At 36.7% G+C, this 21,120-nt stretch overlaps 1 protein-coding gene across 1 annotated transcript in view; it reads right to left on the minus strand.

Moving 5' to 3' along the window:
- The window catches only part of ATM (ATM serine/threonine kinase), a 61,524-nt gene extending 40,433 nt beyond the window's left edge, over nucleotides 1–21,091 (minus strand). Inside the window, exons 1-23 of the mRNA XM_062615314.1 lie at nucleotides 20,959–21,091; nucleotides 18,799–18,900; nucleotides 18,601–18,713; nucleotides 17,226–17,371; nucleotides 16,649–16,813; nucleotides 14,002–14,167; nucleotides 13,476–13,714; nucleotides 12,460–12,623; nucleotides 11,919–12,088; nucleotides 10,133–10,504; nucleotides 9,383–9,577; nucleotides 8,955–9,050; nucleotides 7,725–7,950; nucleotides 6,986–7,117; nucleotides 6,237–6,362; nucleotides 6,035–6,124; nucleotides 4,876–5,047; nucleotides 3,492–3,691; nucleotides 2,937–3,019; nucleotides 2,673–2,828; nucleotides 2,250–2,325; nucleotides 1,968–2,098; nucleotides 628–748 (exon numbers count right to left, since the gene is read on the minus strand). Coding sequence (XP_062471298.1) covers nucleotides 628–748; nucleotides 1,968–2,098; nucleotides 2,250–2,325; nucleotides 2,673–2,828; nucleotides 2,937–3,019; nucleotides 3,492–3,691; nucleotides 4,876–5,047; nucleotides 6,035–6,124; nucleotides 6,237–6,362; nucleotides 6,986–7,117; nucleotides 7,725–7,950; nucleotides 8,955–9,050; nucleotides 9,383–9,577; nucleotides 10,133–10,504; nucleotides 11,919–12,088; nucleotides 12,460–12,623; nucleotides 13,476–13,714; nucleotides 14,002–14,167; nucleotides 16,649–16,813; nucleotides 17,226–17,371; nucleotides 18,601–18,713; nucleotides 18,799–18,870 — 3,411 coding nt within the window. The 5' untranslated portion in view covers nucleotides 18,871–18,900; nucleotides 20,959–21,091. The remainder of the gene's footprint in view (nucleotides 1–627; nucleotides 749–1,967; nucleotides 2,099–2,249; nucleotides 2,326–2,672; nucleotides 2,829–2,936; nucleotides 3,020–3,491; nucleotides 3,692–4,875; nucleotides 5,048–6,034; nucleotides 6,125–6,236; nucleotides 6,363–6,985; nucleotides 7,118–7,724; nucleotides 7,951–8,954; nucleotides 9,051–9,382; nucleotides 9,578–10,132; nucleotides 10,505–11,918; nucleotides 12,089–12,459; nucleotides 12,624–13,475; nucleotides 13,715–14,001; nucleotides 14,168–16,648; nucleotides 16,814–17,225; nucleotides 17,372–18,600; nucleotides 18,714–18,798; nucleotides 18,901–20,958) is intronic.
- Between the last annotated feature and the right edge of the window lie 29 nt (nucleotides 21,092–21,120).

Raw genomic sequence — 21,120 nt, forward strand, 5'->3', positions numbered from 1 at the left:
AGGTGATGTAGATGACTTAGCAAGGTACCAAGGAAGGATGAAAAGTTAAGACACTAATAGAAAAATTAACAGTTAAAGAAATTTCACAGTAACATACTCCATGGCACTTCTAGCGACTGCAGTGAAGTAAAACCATTCTTTCATCTTAAATTTCTTCTAACTAGTTTAGATTTTTAAGCAAATTATGGTTTTGTGAAAACCACTGCTTTTAATACCACTGGAAACATGATCTTACTGGAGCTTATAAATCTGTTTTTATATTATGTGAACACGTAATTGAATTTACATTGCCTCTTATTCACTCTATGTCATCTAGAATATTGAGGCTCCATTTTAATTTGACTCTCAACTGCTACAGTACACAAACCTGCAACAATAAATCGTATGATACAAAAGAGCAGTCTGGAACATACAGTAAAAAAGTGCAGAAAGTTGTAATATGTGCTAAATAGTGAGTGACTGAATGTGTAAGGAATTTCCTCACTACCACCTTTTTTCAGCAGCACCTCAGGATATCATAAGCCCAGAAGAAATTATGCTCTTGGAAAATAAAACATGATCTTTTTGAAATGACCATCTTATTCATAAAAAGAAAACCAGGTAAAACTAATGACTAGATGTTGGTACCAGGTTTTTCATTCCTTCCTGAACTCTGAGATACGCATTCTCAAAAGCTTTTTGCTGGAGCTTCAAGGGAAGAGGTTTTGACATTCCAGAAGAATCTCTCTGCTTCACATCTTGAAACAAACTTTAAGAAAAGAATAATAATTAGCATAACATTCAGACCACAGAATTACTGCATATTGTGCACATCAAAAAAGCAGCTTCCAATTATCTGAGTATCACCATTTTCTTCTTAACTTTCTTGTACAGCAGTCTTTCCTTCCTCTGCCTCAAACATTATCAATAACACTATCTGTTAGGCCAAAATGGTAGAGAATAGCCTGAAAATATAGTTCTATAAATAACTATAAAAGTTTCACAACCTCTGCCAAATGCAGGAAGCCAAACTTCAGATGTCCATTGTAATGCAACATTTCATGTCATGAATTACTTCGGGAATACGGAAAAAGTGTCTGAAAGAATTATTATTATTTTTTTGTAGATAGAGGCCCAACCCACTTTGCTCTTTGTAAAAAAAATGGCAACATCACAGTGGATTGGACAAAATGTTACTCTAGCCATTTATTTCTACATGACTATTAGCAGATACCTAAGAAAGATCACCATATGCTTGCCTTGTATGCATAATAATTTCTGGAATATAACATTTGTCCACAGATGCTCTAACCAGACCGTATTATGATTTTTTCTTTCATGAATTTGTTGCTTTTTGAATCCCTCAAAACATTCAGACAGTTGAAGAAGGTAGGATAACACTCAGGATAACTGAATGCTGTATGAAGAAGTAAACCATATTTTCTTAGCAAGAAATTTTCAAGAGAACATGTTAGCTTCACTTGATGTCCCCTAGTCTTTAAACTGGAAAAGACTCCCAATCTTCACTTTGTTCCACTCCTGATTTTGCAGTTCTATTATACCTCCTGCATTTCAGCTCTTTTTGTGCTAAAGAGCTCTAGTTTATGCAACCAATAGCCATGCATAAAGTTTTTCATAATTTTGAACATCCCTCCTTTACCCCTATTCCAGTTCAATTATATCCTTTTTTATGCAAGAACTATATATATATATACAAAACCTAACATCCTTTGAAAAGCTTTCTATGCTACGCAATGCACATAATCTATTTCTAGAGGATTAACTATTTCCTGTTCAAGTTTTGCATAATAAACTTAGTGCAAAATTTGCTCACACATAGCTTTATATATATACTGTTTATCTCTCTCTACATATATGATTAAAGCCCCAGAAGTACTGAAAAGAGCAGCTGTACAGTAGCAGAAGTAACACTCAGTTAAGTGAAATTAAGCATTATTATCATCAGAAAAAAAGAGCTACATTATCACCTGGTAATTGACTTTGCAGCAAGAATGCAAACTTGATGGTGGCTATCTGCGAGAAAATGGGGAAAAGCATCGCTCACAGATAGATCTTCATTTATCACATTAAGGATCGCCCATTTGCAATAAGGATCAGCCTGAAGAATATTAACATTGTGGTTTAAAATATACAGAAGATCTACAACAGAATATACACTAATGTATACAAAAGATCTTCAGATACTGTTTTCAGGTACACCTTGAGTATATACTTGACATGCTAATGAATGCCAGAAAATCTGGGATTACCTCAAGCAGGGCTTTCATGCACTTTAAAAGGGCCACTCTTACTGGGGCTGTGCATTTCCCTCCTTGAGATAAATGCCTAAAATAAAGAAGATTTGAATAAATGAAAATATTTAAATAAACTAAAAACAGTTCTAAGAATAAGTCTGACAAGTTTCTGCTGCTCACAGTTCAGTCTTTCGTGCTTAATAGGCAGTCTTTGTCAATATACAACAGTGCAGAATTTACTGTTCTAATACTATCTTAAGGACAACATGATTCCTTGCTACAAATACAACACAGAAAATCTAGAAAGTTAAATGCTGGATAAAAATATCATAGGATACCAACAGCAAGACAAACAATAGTACTATAGTCTTCACACTGATAGCAAAAGTTAAAATTTTTATGCTCAACAGACTTCTGCATTAAATAGGCAAAACATACCAAAAGGCTCCAACAACTGTCAAAAATTGTCCTCGTGCATGTCTTGTCTTTTCAGCATCTGTGTTGGACTGGGCCAACTGTACTGCTATAGGAAGCAAATTATTCAGAATTACTTCACAAACTTCTTGATCTCGGCGGTACAAAGAACACAGGGAACTGTGACAGAAAGAAACAAAAAGCATCCTGAAATACTGAACAGCTCCCAAATCCTCTGGCTGTTCAACTAAAACAGCTCTAACACATGCTGAATAGTTTCTCCCTTACGAAAGAGACTGAAGAAGCATATGAACATCGTCTTCAGGCAAGAGGTGCTCTTCAATAGGGAGCTCCTTCAAAAGGACCAAGTACTGGGGAACAAAAAAAAAAAAAGAACCAAAATGGAAAATAAGTAGACAAAACTCTAGCACATTTTCTGTAACTCTTACATGAAATCATGCAGTAAGGATACCTATTGTATAACATGTTAGACTCTGACCATCTTTTCATGCAAATACTGTCACACAGTAATACGGCTCATGAAATTTTTTGGTTTGGTAGTCAAAAATATTTCCTTTGTAACCTAAAACACAGAGCCTATTGTACCACTATTTCTAACTATTTAAAAATTAATTAATGATAAAGACAGGATGTTTACACTTATCAACTCTTTATTTTCTGGCCTACAACACACTTCCAAACACTAAAAGTAGCTGGTTTAATGTCTTCTCAGGGGACATACAACAAGACAAAGACAAGAATACATAATTGACAAGAATATGCAAGTTTAAAACCAGTACAAATACAGAGATGGGTCTGCTGTAAGAAAAAACTCACACTCACCACATGCAGGTGCAGTGGCTTAGCACCGTCAAAGACACTGCCATCAGTAAGCATTAACAGCTTCCTCCGTATATCAGAGACTCCAAAACTCACTGTTTGAATTTGGACTGTAGTTACACAAATACATAAGAATCTCAGGATTTCAAGGAGAAGTAAATCCTGCTTTGTCAACTGTTCTTCAGCTAATGGACTCAAAGCACCTGAAAATAAGATTTTCATGTAAGAAATGCTTCCCCAAGGACCATAAAAAACCAACAACAACCTGATCACATTTCAGGTCTTTACAAAACTAATTTATATTTCCAGAATAGATAGAATACTAGCAACCTTTATATTTATTTGTTATTAAGAAGTTACTGTATCAGTAACAGCTTCTTGAGTGTGTTTCCCACTTTTTCAAATGCTTTCTCTAAAACGGAGGCTTTTAATTTTTTTATATATGGCTGATTTCTCCATCAAGGTTACAGTCTGCTGAGTTCACTATCTACAACTGTGCTCTTTTGTGCTGTTAACTATAACTCAGGATGTATTTTAAACTACAGATTCAAAGCTTTCCCAAAATTGAAACTATTATAATGAATGCTATGCTAATACCCTCATTGAAATGTCAATTATAACCTAAACAAAGTAGTTACAAATGCAATTTTTCTGTCACATGTAGAACTCTTGTAACTTTCTGCAATTGCAAACTTTATATATTAGAATTATTTATTAGATGGTTCGAGAAGATACGTCTAGAGATAATTCAAAATGATAGGGAAAACAGACTAGCTGCTGTTTGTGGCATTAATAAACACCCTGATTTCCTTCTCATTCAATAATAATTGGAAGACATAGTCCTGATTATAAACTAAGATACACACCATTTTAAGAAAGAACTTAAAAAAAAAAGAACATCAGAACTTGTAGCTCCTAACAGGATTCATGCTCTTGTACCTCTGCAGGTCCAGAGATACAAGAAAGCCAATCCTGTCAATAACTACTTATCAGGAAAAGGAGAAAGTTAAATAGGAATACTTTAGAGAAAATTAAGCTCGGTCTAATGACAGAGAGAAGCGTCCTACAGACACACCTTTCAGTCTCCTCTTTGCCAACAATTCTGCTTGACATTGAACAAGTTTGCCAGCTTCTCTGCTTGCATTCTACTATTTATAAAATAAAAAATAAACTCCCTTCTAAACGAGCTAGAACAATTCATGAATATCTTTAAAACACTAATGACGTACAAAAGAATTATTGTTTAGAAAGTACTTGGTTCAATCAATACCTGCTTCAACTATTAATAAAGCAACACAGTTTTGTATCTCGCTGTCTTTTAAGCAAACAAAGAGCAATCTGTAAAAATTAGCTTTTGCAAATAGTTTTGGACACAAAGAAGACTTACCTGTTACATTTTGCATCTCACTAGATTCACTTGTATCACGGATGCCAGTCACAGCAGGATCATCAAACAGATCATCAGATACCTGGTTATCTCCTTCCATTATACTCTCCTCAGGATCATTACCGACTAGATCCACTTCTCCCAGTATGCTTGGTTTTCCAGTAAATGTCATCTGACAAAAATACCACATACTTTTAAAGTTGGCGTAAGACAAGGAAATAGACTACTGTTTCCCAGTGACCTAGAATGGCTGAATTCAATATGGGCTACACTGAATTGATGAATTTCAGCCTTTGGAATAAATCAATCTTCTACACATGTGAATTCTTTGATTTGAACTATTCTCTTTAGGATAGAAGCTTCCTAAGCCAGGTACTAGTCTCTGTGTTTTAGATGGTGCCAAGGATATTGTCAGTATCTGAAAAACGATTCTCCCTATGAGACTCTCAAACTTCTCACTACATAATTACAGAGAAATTAAAAGAATGCATATGGCATTTTCGAGGGCAAATTAAGTACTGCTTTCCCTACCAGATGACAAGCTAACAGAAGGTAAGACTCTCAGCTTCTCCTCATCTGAAAAAAAAAGGATTTTGCCTACTCAAATCTGATTACAGGACAATATGCCAAAACAAGACATTTTAAGAGTTATGCTAAACACAATGATGTGCAACCGTATTACTTTTTTCAGTGAGAAAGGAGTCATTTACAGTTAGATTCAATATCTACAAAATAAACACCTTCAAAGTGTTCTAAGGCACATAAGTTCATGAAAATACAAACGAAACAGAAGCTTTTAGAAGTTTAGAAGTGCATTAAAGTGTTATATGTTATAGAAATTCTTCCCGTGGCATAAAACTTCTACTTCAATACAGTATTAAATAAAAATCCAAAAATAACATACACTGGTTTTCAATGTCAGTTGGCATGCTAACCTTCATTAAACTTTATCCATCTGATCTCATTTTTCCCCTATGCCTGTGTTCAACTGCTAAATAGAAAAGTTTCCAGTTAGAAATCCTCTATAAAACTCAATGTATTTTGGTTCAGTTTTTCAGTAATTTGGTTTTCCTCCAAACTATTATAATGTAAAAACAATCCTCTTGCAGAAGAGCACTGAATTTAGAAGCAGACATCAGAAACAATGGAAAATACTTACCAGATTTTTGCAAGTATCTACAAGGTCATTCATAAATTTCGATGTTAACAAACGCAGGAATATATCAGAGTGCATTTTATTAGCACTGTTCTGTAAGAAAGCAAGATAGGTTAATTCATTTTTTTCAGGTACCATATATATGATATTCACTTCATGATCCCATTAATGAAGAAAGAAATATAAATTCCTTGAAAAGCTTTACCTTCACACAATTGCATAAGCATTTTGTACACTGCATTATCAAAGTCCTCAGTGAGTTGATCTGGGCATCTTCATTTAGTTTGTTGTTAGAAAGAGAAATGCTTTCTCCAGCATAATGAACGAGAGACTAAAAATACAACAGTTAAAATACCAGTTACATTCCTTTATCCATTGGTACAGACACAGTGCACACAGAGACAAAAGGTTATGATTCTCACTCATACACTCTCATTCATATAGCTTTATATGAAATACACACTATATAGCATATAGTGTGTATCAATGAGTTTTGACCTTTTTTCTTTCTTTGATTTTTGTTTCACACTTTCTGTTCTGTGACAAAAAAATGGCCCAGACCTGTCTGTAACACTGACACTTTCATTACAAAAGAAAAATATAGCATCTCTCCATGATGTGTAAGTTTGAGGTTTCCATATTTAGGCAAGAAATAACTTCTGATAGCAGTAGTAGTAGTATCAGCAATAATAATAATTATAGCTGTCTTCGTACCAGTTGAAACCACCAAATGATCTTAAATTCCTGCATGAAAGACCTAAGGACATGTCTACATGTCCATTGTTATTTATTTATATTTAAAAAGGGGTGACTCAGAAACATATCGGTATTTAGAATACTTTGCCCTGCAAAACTGATGCATTGGTGTACTGACAATATGAATAGAATTTTTAAATTATTTCTATTTAATGGTTTATTTCATTTTTAATAGCTCCCGAATGCATTGCCGCTTACCTTAGCCTTCTGGAACAGCTCTGATTTACAGGCATCCTCTTCTTTAAATATACCAGTGTAGCAATAGCAGCCAAGAACACCAGTCAAGAGACTGGCACATCTGACAAGGTGTTCTGCTGTAACCACCTTAGACTAAAACACACAGTATAAATACCAGTGGTTTATCATGAAACTTCTTCATCAAAACACAGAATTGTTCGGAGCTCCTACCATCTCAGTGGCCTCTTCTGCATGCATGAAGTGCCTCGCACTGGGAGGCCTAAAACTGGATGCAGTATTTCAGATGCTGCCTAAAGTCACTGCTAATATAACCCATACTTGCAGTTTTCTTTTACAACTAGTCCTTTACACACGCTGTGTTTTTTTACAAACCCTAAATATTTGAGACCTCTGGGTCTCAGGCTATCTTGGCTGAAAACTGGCAAGGGCTTAAAGCATTACAGGGGCACAGAAACTGAAACCAACATCACAAAAAAGCAGGGCAAGTGGTTTATGTGGCAACTTTGCACACATTTCCACTTCTATACAGCTTCTGTGTATTCCCATAATTTTGAAAATAACATCATTGGCAAAATATCCATAAAAAAATGCAGACTTCTCTATTTTGTATTATTGGATATAGTTTTTAAAATGCTTGTTGTTCAACTTTACGTGGCAAAAGGAATTAAAATCTATGTACTTTGGCCTTGAAAACATATTGTTTGGAAGCACAAAGATGTAACAGTCATTTCCACCTTACCTTAGAAGCATGGATGCTTAAAAGCTTTTCTGCCATTGCTAAAAGACATTGCTCCAATGTTTCCCTAAGATTCTGGTTAACAGCAAGTCTTGAAACAGTCACATTTTTATCTGCAACATTTACTGCAAAATTAGTGAAAATATCCATTTCATCAAATGTTGTCTGCAGATACAGCTCTTCAACATCGGAAAAATTGCTTTCTTCTTTCCGTTGCAAGTGCTGCACACTTCAAGAGGAGACATAATTCTTAGCAGTCAGTATACAACTTACAAGACTTTAAAACCATCATTTATATACAAGGAAAAAAAAAAGCAAAATAAAGTACTTTATCTTTTTGTGTTTCCAAACTCTGGTTGATTTCTAATTTCTGAGGTGACTTTGATTTGGCAATGGATACAACTTTAGCTCTATCTGAAGAAACTGCAGGCAAAAGTGAAGTCTGCACACGCATCCTATGTTCTACTGTAGTTCATATAGCAGCATCTGTTTTGCATTAAGATGACTGACCTCAATCTACTTCACACAACTGGCACAGAAATTCAAAAACACCCTGAAAACAGTATTTTTAGCTTCTAGTAGGAAGGTCTTATATTTCATCAGAACAAGTTATACACATTTTAGTTTATTAGGAGGAAACTGGATATAGTCCAAGGGCTTGAACATACGTATCACTGAAATATGCAACAGCATTTGTAAGACTGACTCTGACAGAATCAAGCAACGTGAGGCCAGGGCCACAAATACAGGTGGAGTGGCATGAGGATGTATGAACAGTAAGCATCTAGCCAAGTTTCCACTTAGCATTAATCTTCAAGAAAAATCTTTAGATACATGTTTCCTTGAGAATGGAAGGTAATGTTATAAAGCATGAACAGGTATTTCTATAAAGCTACAAATTATTCAAAAAATATAATGAGTTGATATACCTAGTGTACTTATGGATAAAGAGACAAATATTTAGCTAAATTGCTGAAGATTAATAATACACATAGCCCATATAAGGTATTTTGTTCAGTACCTGAAGCTTTGACTGTCAGCAAAAGACTATTTTAACACACGCTTAAACCATCTTAACAAATCACAAAAGCACTGTTATTTTCATGGGGTCTCAAAGGTGTTATACAGAAAGATGCAAAAGAGCTTGAGGAATTACGCATTTCATTATCCCTGCCTGCTAAACTGACAAATATAAGAAGCTTAAGTATCTATAAAGATTGATTAAAAACATACCATTTAGCATCATTTTGGAAAAAAGTCATGGCAGCTCTACAGTTCTTCATTGTAAGGCTCACAAGAATCTTTTGTAATATAAGATGAGGAAAATCACTGTAGAAAAAGAAAATCATTTTGTAGTTTCTCACCATCAGACAAGCTCTTGGGATTCCTGAAGTACACTCAACAATTCACCAGATCAACTGCATATCTTCGAAGCAGCTTAAGTTTTCACTTAAGGTTTTAAACATAGTTCAAGTATCTGCTGTGCTATGGACAGATAAGTAAATTATGGCCCCAGAATGACATTCCACAATAAGCTTACAAACTCTGTAAGCTCTACCAAAGCACTAATATTATGCAATTCTGTAAATCCACTTTTTCCTGTGTAATCTCCTGTGTCACAGAGTGAACTTACATATAAAAATAGGCCACAAAGACTTTACCTGCAGAGCACAGGAGGCAACTCTGCACATTCTTCCATTTCTTCTTCCAAACAGCTGGACAGTAGCCATTTCATTATTGCTTGCCTTAACACGGAACCCAGATTTCTTTCAGAATTATTCTGTTCCATTCCTACATCTAAATTTTCTGGCACTGAATAGGCAGTCATCAATAATGATAAGCAACATACAGCAGAACTGTAACAAAAAGAGAACACAGGGCATCTGTGAGAAACAATGTGGTACTTAGCACTCTAAAGCGAAGTCACTACTTCTGCATGCTCAGGGAGCATCAAGTATATAAGCAAGTTATTAAGCACACATACTGGAAAGCACCTTTTTAAAAAATCTGTGTTTTCAAAAGCCACATTTTGGCTATTACAGACATTTCCTGTCTATTTTAGACTGTTTCCAAATACTCATTTCAGAATCAAAATCTAGAAGAAAACATACTTTTTAACTCCCAAAATCAACTTTGCTTTCACTTTCCATTTGATGTTTTTAGTCATTTTACATTTGAAGATGCTTGCCTCTTCTCCTCTGCCTGCTTTTAGATTTATGTCTGAAATTTATGTATTTATGATTATCTGTATTTATGCCCATTTCAAATGCTTAAAACACAAATTTGTACAGTTCTTGAACAGAAATACAGCCACAACAATAATGTTATTTTGAATAATACAGTGATTTTGGCTGCACAACAATAGCAATGTGAATGAGACACAAAAATATTATCCTTGCTTCCCATTTTACCTTGAAGGCTTACATGCAGGTCCTGAAAATATTTTCCAGAGTTCTTTATCTGTCACAACAAGATTTCCTTGAATCATAGCTCCAAGTAGCCCAAAGCTCTCCACTTCAATTTGCTGGAAACTAACACTACGAATGGTAAGAGACCAAATCTTTGCCCAGATTCTCTGGAGCTCCAACTTGTGGCTACTTTTCAAATCAGTCTTCCGGTTTTGACACAAAGCCATCTCTCTAAGACACTTCAGCACATATGGGGTCCTTTCTCCTCGGCGCTGCTGAGGCAGTAACTGGTGAAGTACACTGAGTAAGGGAGGTAGCTCACTGTTAGGAAGACTCATGGGATACTTTGATACTAATTGAGCTGTAATCTGTAACCTTGAAAACACAAAGTGAAGCAATTAATATCAAACATATGTAAATCTGTGTCTTCAAAAGCAAATGAACAAAGTGCTCTCCAATTGTCATTTTACATTTATACTTTCCAGTATTGAGCCGATTTGTTTACTAACAAAGGTTAAAGATTGTGTATTAGTACTGTTTTCACTTGTAAAGCCTGCTCACCTTGCTTCACTATCACCAATAATTCCTTACAAGCCGACTTCACTGATTTCTGACTACAAGGGAAGAAAATTTCAGGAAAAAAAAGATTTTTTTTCCTTCTCCTGGACTGGCCTGTTATACATTCTGACCCACGGGGTAGCCTTAAGGGTGAAATTACATAAACAGAACATTACAGCAACATCTCTTCAGATAAGAGAAGTAAAATTCATCAAATGAACAAAATGTTAAGCTGGGCATGGTACGTTGGAAGGATGCTGCTCTTAGCAATGGTTGCAACTCTACTCAAATTACAATACTTGTGGTATTTCTTGGAGATGGTCACCTCCACACAAATGGCATGTTAATTACTCAAAACAGGCACTTTGCCTCAATACTGAGAGCAATAAACGCACATACCTACACACACAGAAACCCGCCACCCCAGCTCAGGACTCAGATCATAAGCAGCTGCACTGTTGTGGAGCCTTGTACAGCACTTTTCCAAGAAAAGACAGAAAGGAGCACTAACGGAAAAAAACATCTGGTGTAATCTATTGCAGCTAAAAAGTCAACATTTTTGGGCTTAGGACTACAACTGGTTAGTTCTGGAAAAGTCTAGCTGTGGTCTTTTAGCTTGATTCCCTGTCAAGCTCTCTGCTACAGAATCCTCCTGCAGCAGTCAGTGGAAGACGGTATGTAGCTATACCTCAAGGGCAGAACACCCTCATCAAAAAAAATGATCCCCTATCAAGGTCCAAGTTAAGGTGCTAGGCCTTGCCCTTCAACAGTTTTTAGGCCAGATATTATGACAAACTGTGTGAACCAGCCCAAACTGTTAACGGTTGCTGTCCTGTGACACAGCCAGCTTAAGAAACCAGCAAATCTCACGTTCACTTCCTAATACTAACAAGCTGGATCACATACACAACACTTACATAAAGAATGGCAATATCTAGAACAAGAGACGAGGAAAAAAAAAAAAAAAAAAATCAGAGGCAGTAATATCTTATACACTACCACACAGTTTACCAGGCCTCATGTTATTTCTTAGGAAACCAAAGATACAAAATTTTTACAGCAAGAGTGCCACAAACACTACTCATTACTTTCCAAATGCTGTGATAACCTAATCTGAGTGCTTAGATCTATGTCTGCATGCCCAGACACTTCATCTGAAAGCACATTCAGAAGTATGTAAATGTAGAAAGATGTCTGTAGTGATATTTATTTCATGTAAAGATGGTATTACCAAGGTATGACATCAAAATCCTTCTGGGATCTTTGCAGGTTGTCTCGAATTATCTCCCAGCCTAGTTCAATCCTCCTGCGCTTGCTTGGTAAGGTTTCATCATTGGGCTCTCTTTGTGAAACAGCATAAGACTGGGTAACTTCCAGAACTTTGGTATCCTCTGTAAAAACCTTTTATAAAGAGAAATAAAGAAGTATGCAAATAAAAAAAAAATGTAGGGAAAACTGAAATGATAAGATAAACTGGTCTATTTTTTACTGTGCATAAAGCCTCTTAAGAGGCAATCAGAATTATTCTTTACTACAACAGAACCTTTCTTTATAGTCTAATAAACAACACTAGTGAAATCTAGTGTGATTTAGGAGCCACACACTTCTAAACTGCACAAAAATTAGTAATTAAACACAACAGAACACAGACAAAAGGTACTAATACATCAGTAAATGATTCTGAGGAAATGCTAAAGCCTATTACACTAAAAAAGTAAAACGCACAACACAGCAAATAAATAGTCAACTTTATATTCAAATAAAAACGTTACCTGATGACAAATATCAGCCATTAATTCAATCAAATTTTCCTTTACAGTAATATTACGTGAGGCTGAAGAATACTTTCCTCTACTGCTGATGAGATTTATTTCATTCACCAGCAGATCATACAGGTTATATAAGATACTTTGCCATTTTTCTGAGTCATATGCACCTGTACCTGCAAAATCAATGAAAAGATAACCTGTACCACATTGTATGGATACAATATGCAAACCTACCTGTATGATGTAAAATACACACCTACCTAGACGATGCAAAGTACAGCCAAAATCAGAGTAAAGCACAAAAAGCTTAACAAATGCAGACATGCAAAACAAGCCTTATAATGGAGAACGAATAAAATAAAAAAGTGGAGAAGGTTAAAGAGAATTTAATCAGTGTATACAAGTAATTAGGGAAGGAACAAAGTTTGTAATAAACAGTTCTTTTTCTAACTGTAAAGACTACTATGATATGCAATGGATAAATTTGGACTGATTATAAACTCTTTGCCATTTGTAGACAATGTAAAAAAAAACCAACACCTTTAAAAAGATGCTGTAACTGAAATAGGCCATGACAGACAAGCAGAGTTACTGAGTGATCTTCTGTGAAAAATTTTATACAGTAAGTCAGATTTAGACCATAGTAGTAATTTTTAGGCTTAAACAGACCTCGTAAGATATGACCACATGTGACAATCTAAAAACAACCCAAAATATTCTTTCCCTTCCCCAAATATTGTATGCTTTGATTCTTTAAAATCACCTTTTGATTTAAAAAATTTAAACCCCAACCCTTAAAGGACTTAATACAATTAATATTCTTTTACTGCATACAATTTGAAAACTCATTTTCACTTTCACTCAATATTAATCTATAGCATAAAACTACTGACAAGTAATCATCACTCCCATTAATGTTTCCAAGACTCAGTATCAAAATTCAGAAAGCTGGCACAATTCAAACAATCGCATACAGTGATAGAAAAAACTCCAAAAAACTCAAATAACTTTTGCTGTACCTTTTCCCTGAGCTTTTGCACCCTTTGGATGATGAATATGAACTTGGAAACGAAACAACTCAATTATTGACTCCTTCAGGGAATCCTTTGGTCTATATTGAGTCCATATATAAAGGACTGTAGGCAAAATTTCTTCCCCTAATTTACAAATCCGTATGCGACAGTTGACAGCAAACTTATTGCAGAAGATATTCATTGCTCCAACAATATGATCCAGGCCTGCAGCACTCTTCTCTTGCCTGCAACATAAATCTAACACTCAAACTTCCAAAATAAATAATCTCATTTCTTTTCACAGGAATTGTTTAAACATGAATACTAGCAAGTAACTATATTTAGAATATTATTTGCCCACTAAATCCAGAAGTTAATATTTTCAGTAATTTATTAAATTGGAATTCAAAGACAGAACAAAATATGCCTGAAGAAGTATTACCTGCTATTATGCAGGTATTATCCCAAATACTTAAAATGAGCTATCTTTATAAGTAAGTATTAGCATACAAAAGGAGCACTTGCAACATACCTTGCACACTGCATTGCTTTTGAAAAGAAGATAAGCATATCAGAACTCAACCCATCAGTTTGGAAGCAGTACCCCCTTGCAAGTGTGTGAATTATCCTAGCCACCAAGACTCTATTAATCTTCCCAGAAGGTTTGAGGTACAATTGGCCATACAGGACCAGCAACTCTGCAAACATATTAAAAAAAAAAGTCTTTATGACATAATGTGTAAATATGTTATAAATATAAAAACATGTATATGCATACATACTACAGAAGATTACATAAAAATGCTGGAAGCAAACTATTGCATTAAATACATAGAAATGATCATTCTGAATTGACCTGCATTTCGCTATTCACAAAAGTTAACAGGGCAGGGGGAATGTGCACGTGGGAAATAAAGCATGTAGTCTACACTGGAAGTAAAGTTATATTCATTCTGACCTGCGATACAGTCTGCTTTGTGTTACACTGAGCAAAGTACCTACCACCTCATGATCAATTTGCACAACTACTTCCATGCTCAATTTCTACTCTACATCAAGTAGAGCAGGGGCTCCATTTGTTGCAGAATACACAATAAAATACTTGGAAACAATTTACAGCCACACATACACTAACAAAGAATTTGGTGTAAAAGGAGTAGGTAAACCAATCAGAACAGTTGAAACTGAGGCTCCCCCATATTTCCATTACATGGAAATTCACGCAGCTTCGAGTTTCTTTTAGTAAGATTAAGTTCAGCTTCTACTGGCCTCACAGGACTCCTTTGATAATGCGGCCAATATGACAGCTTGTCATAATTTTCACAAACACGACTATAAACATTCAGAAGCTCAGAATTTCCAGCAGATAAGAGTGCCTTGTGAAATCAGTACTTGTTATCTAACTTTGGCCAAGAACTGGAATCCATGTTTACTCTCAACTGCTGTACCGGATCACTGATTTTGTAAGTAGAAAACAGACTTCTCCATTGTACTCCAAGAATTATAAACAAGGTGGAATTGCTAAAAAAGGTTATGATAACCTTTACAAAGCTCATATCTCTCCTTTAATAAAAGCAGATTGCTTCATTTAATGGATTTAAGTCTGACTTCCTCTAGATTTATGACCATTAGTCCAGCCTCAGTTCAGTAACTGAATTCAACTGTGCCCCTTAAGATCTAATGCCAACATTTCTTCTGTCACTCTTCCAAGCTTCCACCCATACACAGATTCAGCTAACTTCTGTGTTCCTAACCTACCTAACTGCCACACAGTAACTCTCATAGGCTCCTCATGCAATCTGCATGTATACTTCCTGTGACACTCAGTCTTAGCTTCCCTTCTGTGACTTCTTCAACATGTCTTTAACATCCCTGGTTACTTGTCTCATTCCCTACCCACCTACCACCAGTTCTACCCAAGTACCCAATTCTTCAAATGCCTTTCCTGTCTAGTACTTTGAATTCCAGCTTCCAGCCTCCCTATCTGACCAGCAGGCTTACAGCCCTTTGTCTTCTACCCCACTCACTGGCTCCTCATCACGGGCAGCTTTCCTATGCAGTTGAGGCTTCAAGTCCTACATCCATGGTCAAATGGTACCAAATTCTTTAACTTCTGAGATCTCACCCTCAGGCTCTCTAATTACCAAACCACAGCTCTGCTTTACCAGCCTTCAGCGGGGGTTTTCTGCACACACACACCCCCCCCCCTTCATTCCCAGTATCACCAGGCCTCTCTTCTGAGTTTTTTGCAGGTTGATTTCCATTCTGTAGTTCAGCAGTTTCTCAAGCTACAAAGCAGAGTATTTTCTCATAAAATGCTTTTCAGGAATTTAAATTGATTTTACAGCACTACACCATGCAAATACAGTATTTCTACACTTTCTCCAAAACTGTACATGCAACATGCAGCAAACACAACTGCAAAACTTCTAATTACCTTTTTTTTTTTCCAAATTACTCTTCTAGTCCATCAACAAATAAAAACAGATGAGTTGAGAGCTCAGCACACATCAAATGATTCAAAATACATAAAAAATATTCTCCATGATAAATAATATCTTGGAGTCAAATTCAATCCTCTGAAAAGTGAAAAATCCTATCTGTATTTCCACTCAGTTCAGGTTACATGCATTGTCATCACACAACTTTTAAATCTGCTTTTATCTATTGAAATCTTAAGCTTTCTAGGTTGGCTTTTTTTTTATGTATGAAATATGTGCATATAACAACAGTGACACAACAGGCTTTTTAGGACCTTCATAAGCCAACAAAACTCTGATAATAAAATTCAATAGTAATACTTTATCAAACCTACACCAGCCACTACCTAATAAATTGTGAACAGGAGCACATTTGCAGCGCACACATTCCATGGATTTGTTACACATATTAAGCCCTGTGGAGACCATGTGTTCATATATTAACTCATATAGAACCTGATTCTATATGAGTACACATGCTCAGCAAGCAAGAGGCAAACAGGATGAAAAAGAAAAAAAAAAAAAAAATCAATTCCCAATCTTTGCTGCTTTAATTCAACTGTAAGCTTACAAGGCTGACACTTTTTTAGTCCACTTTTTGTGTAGCACCTCACACAACAGGGCATAAAGAAAGCAAAATGTACCTAATCATGCTTCTATAATAGGAAAAGACATTTGCTGTAGGCTTAAAAACGTTACCTGACCACTGCTTCTGGGATATCTCACACCAATATTTCCTTACTGAGAGAATATCTTTAAGGAGTATACTACTACAATCAGATCCACATGCAGCACAACTTGTTGGATCTCTTATAATTTCCAGCACATAAATCAGAAGTTCCTGACATTTCAGCCTGGGTCTTCCTATATGAAGAAAGAATGTGAGATTGTAATTAACCTAAAGTGTACCAAATAAATCTTGAGTACCAAACAAATTATTTGTAAATGTGTATTTAAAAATAATTAAAAAAACCCCCACCTCAACAGTTCAGAAACAGTTCTCTTAGGTATCATCTTAAATAGCTTCTAAGGAATAAATTACTTATGAGAGGACAAAACAGTTATATACCCATTGAATAATTAGAAAAAGGCATTGTGAATATCAACAAGGACAGAGAAAGAGCACAAAGGACTGATTCACATCAAGATATTTAAATTGTGAACACCTGGAAGTGCATGAACCCTACCCTGGTAACTTGCATCAGAGTAAAAACTCAAAGTTGAAAACAAAGCACCAAAACAAAAAAGTAATTCCATATGAACAGATGTTACTGACTTTTATTAGCACATCTGATTAAATATTTGACTAAGCTTCCAACTTCTTGCACTTTTTTCTGTCTGGTAGTTTGGGTTGAAGCAGATGCATTTGGTTTTGTCAGCTGCAGGGTTTTCATTTCTTTCTGGAAATACTTCTGCAAGACACTTCAAAAACAAAAAAGATTAATTATCTGCACGTTTATGACTAAAGAAAAATAGGTAATTACAGTTTTAGCCTACAGTGTCAGTGCTTGTTCTTCTCACAATTCTAAATAACGAAGACTAATTGAAATATATTACAGCTTTAGAATGACAGAAATAATCTATTAAAGGAGCTGTAAATTCTAAAATAATCCAGAAGCACCTTAGAAACTAAATTTTCCTTTAAACTTTGTATAATGCTAAACATACAACTTATAATTAGGGAAAAAAAAACCCAATGACAAGTTTTTCTATTTAAGCTGCAACATTGTACAACAAAACAGTCAGAAATATTCTTCACTGTTTTTACTGGGGAAAAACTTCCAAGTCCTATTTCACTATTGTTAAAAATTAACATGATTACATTTTAGATCTAAAAACAGATTAAACCTTTCACTGGCTTTGTCACTAGCAGTTACTGTCAATTTTCTGGCCTCCTATTTATATTCAGTTCAGAATCTGTATTTCTGTATTTCTCCTGTGCATTTCTAATGTATTTCTGGCCATCTCAAAAGAAACATACAGAATTTATAAATACCTCTTGTGGTATTAGTGGTATAGCTTTGAAACAAGAACTACTCCAATGCTGAGCAATTAAAAACATAATGGAAAGCTGACCAGCCTATGAAAGCTAACACTTCAGAAGCACTTTTAACGTGAAATTTAACACTGGGTCCACTTGCTCTAAGAAGAGATTGCACAAACACTCAGACCAGTCTCACAGTACACCTAAAGCACATTATATAAGAAAAGGGACTCTACAAACCTGAGCCCAGCTTCTTTAATTCACAAGCCACACTCCTTCCACTGTATCTTGAAGAACTCAGGAACACAAAACATTCTAATGAGCTATCTACAATCTACATATGAACTACACATTGAAATTCAGATGCAGAGGATAATTTTCAATAAAAGAAAGCAACTATTATTTTTTGCAAGAAAAAACAATCAATTAATTAATGATCAGTTTCCTAGCAGTTATGTTTTCTGCATGTGTTGCATTTTGGCTATTTTAAACTTACTTCCTTCAGAGACTAACACAAGTCACTTCTTGTTTACAAGCTGACAAGAAGACTAAATCAATCTGTAGAAAGATCAGCATTAAAAGAGTCCCAATAAACAAAAGAATGATGTTTCAAATAAGAAAACTGCAACCATTAAAAAAAGGAAAAAAAAAACCCAATGAAAACTACCTAAATACAGCATCCCAGTTGAGCTGCTTTCCTTGTTTAGAATCAGAATTCCGGTCCAGCTGGAGAACTGTTTCAGAATCACGGAGAAGTCGCTTGAAATTTTCAATTTCCTTCTGAAAATGTATTTCAAGAAGAAGAATTATTAATGATTCCCTTCACTGCTAATTGAGGCACACACACCAAAAGAAAACTTGTTACCCTTCGCTCCGCAGCTTTCTCATTTTCAAGACGACGACAACAAACAAGCAGATTGTGTAATGCAAGACTCATGGTTCAGTTTAACAGAAGGGTCATTTGTATCTGCAAAGAGAAGGAAATGATAAAACAGTAATTATTTTATTTTATACAGAGCCAAGTCAACCAGTCAAAAACATAGCTATGTGATATATTTAAAATTATAAAATGCATTCACTTGGAAAGGACCTTAAAGATCTCCCAGTTCCAACCACTGCCATGGGCAGGGACACCTTCCACTAGACCAGGTTACTCCAAGCCCCATCGAGCCTGGCCTCGAACACTGCCAGGGATGGGGTAGTCACAGCTTCTCTGGGCAACCTGTGCCAGTGCCTCAGCACCCTCACAGGGAAGAATTTCTTCCTTATATCTAATCTAAAACTACCTGTGTTCAGCTTAAAGCCATTCCCCCTTGTCCTGTCATTATACGCCCATGTAAAAAGTCCCCCTCAGGGTTTCTTGTAGGCCCCTTTAGGTACTGGCAGACTGTTATAAGGTCTCCCCTCCAGTATCAAAAATAACCACAGTGCCATTTCACTGAAAATCTCATTCATGTCTGGGTTAGTCTTACTGATCACAAGACTGAAGCAAAATCTCATGCAAAGAATATAACCTATTCCCAAATGCAATGGTCAAAGAATAACAGCAGAAATCCCCTTCACATGACTGACTTTCTCCCTTTTTCTGAGTGTTAAGAGTAGAGTTGGTCAGGCAATATGGAGTGACATTTTAAGAAGATTCAAATGACACAGAGCTGAACACACTCAAACAGCACTAACTTTCAATAGCCAGCTGTTGTCAGTACCTGTCTTAACCTCATGCTGCCAGCAGAAGGCAGCACTTTGAAAACTCTTCCTCTCTCACACCCCACATTTTTATAGGTATGCACTACCACATTGACAAATCCTTCTGGACTCAATATGCCAAAGAACGCTCAAGTATCAATCATAACAGAAAACAACCTTTTTCTTCTGTAGCAACTTAAAATGATGCCTCATATTCCTCAACAGAGGCTGGAATTAGCTAGATCCTGCATTTCTACTTTACATAGAATTATGCTGACACAGAACACAACAGTGACATTGTACACAATTTTTCTACTTCTCCTTTTACACCTTTAAAGCAGACCCAAGAGAAACTCTGTCAGAAAAAGATAAGACAAACTCAACTCCAAGCACATGCTGCTGAGGCTTCAGCAAGCGACTGAGAACAGGCATTCATGATACACAGCACTGCATCTTGTGCACTTAAATGTGAATATAAAAACACACATTTAGAAAAGCAAAACCTGAAGTATCTACTGCCTTTTATTTATTGCTTTTGGCTTCAGTCAAGATCTGGCTGGGACTAAGTATGATCAAGAGATACACTGACTAATAGGTATGGATGAAAATAAAATGTAAGCAGGAAGGCTGGCTGTACAGTACAGCTGAACTCATTTAAGTGATGAAATGAAATTAAAGTTGATGCTTTTGCTGAAAGAGAAACTGAAAGGAGGAAGTAACATTTTAACACTAACAGTGTCTAAAAAGCTGATGGGCTGAAAAATGGTGGACCAAGAACTGTAGCAACATGGGTTTTATGTTGTAGGGTCTGGGTATCAAACAGGAAGATGTTAGTCCTCTAGTTTGTACTTAAGGTCATTTCAACAGGCATAATAACAACAGTGAAAAATTCCTAATACTGAATCCATCTCCTATTTCTCTTACCAATTACACAGTTTTCCAACTACCCATTATGACCACCGTCACCTCCTGGTAAAGACCACGTCGGTCAAGGTGGGCACACATCAGTAGTATATAAATCACCGCCCCCAGGCATATTCCCCCCCCCACCCCCGATGCTCCCGCGCCAGAGCACGGGGCGTTACACTAACGGCCGCCATCAGGCCGCTCCCGCACGGCAACCTCCCGCTCCAGTACCCCCGCAGCAGGCGTGAGGCCCCCCAACACAGCGGCACGACGGCCGCTGGGCTAAGCCCGGGCCCGTCACCTCAGCTGCCCAAGGGCGGCAGAACTGGGCTCACCACCCGAGAGGGCGCGAAGCCGGGCAAGGGAAGGGGAGGCCGAGCAGCCCCGCAGGCGGGAGCCGAGGGTCGGAAGAGGGGGACAGGAGCGGGCCCACCTCCGAGCGGCGTGGCGGGCGGTGGGAGCCGGCGGGGTGGAACGGGCGCCGCGGCTGCGGTGCGCGACCCCCTCTCCTCCCAGCAGCGCGTAGCTGGGAGGTGCAGGGCAGAGCAACGTGCACGGACAGCAGCGGCTGCGTGCGGACCTGGAAGTGGATGAG

This window comes from Pezoporus occidentalis, unplaced genomic scaffold, assembly GCF_034315485.1.
Source record: "Pezoporus occidentalis ecotype Australia unplaced genomic scaffold, CSIRO_AGI_Poc_V1 ctg18, whole genome shotgun sequence".
NCBI lineage: Eukaryota > Metazoa > Chordata > Aves > Psittaciformes > Psittacidae > Pezoporus > Pezoporus occidentalis.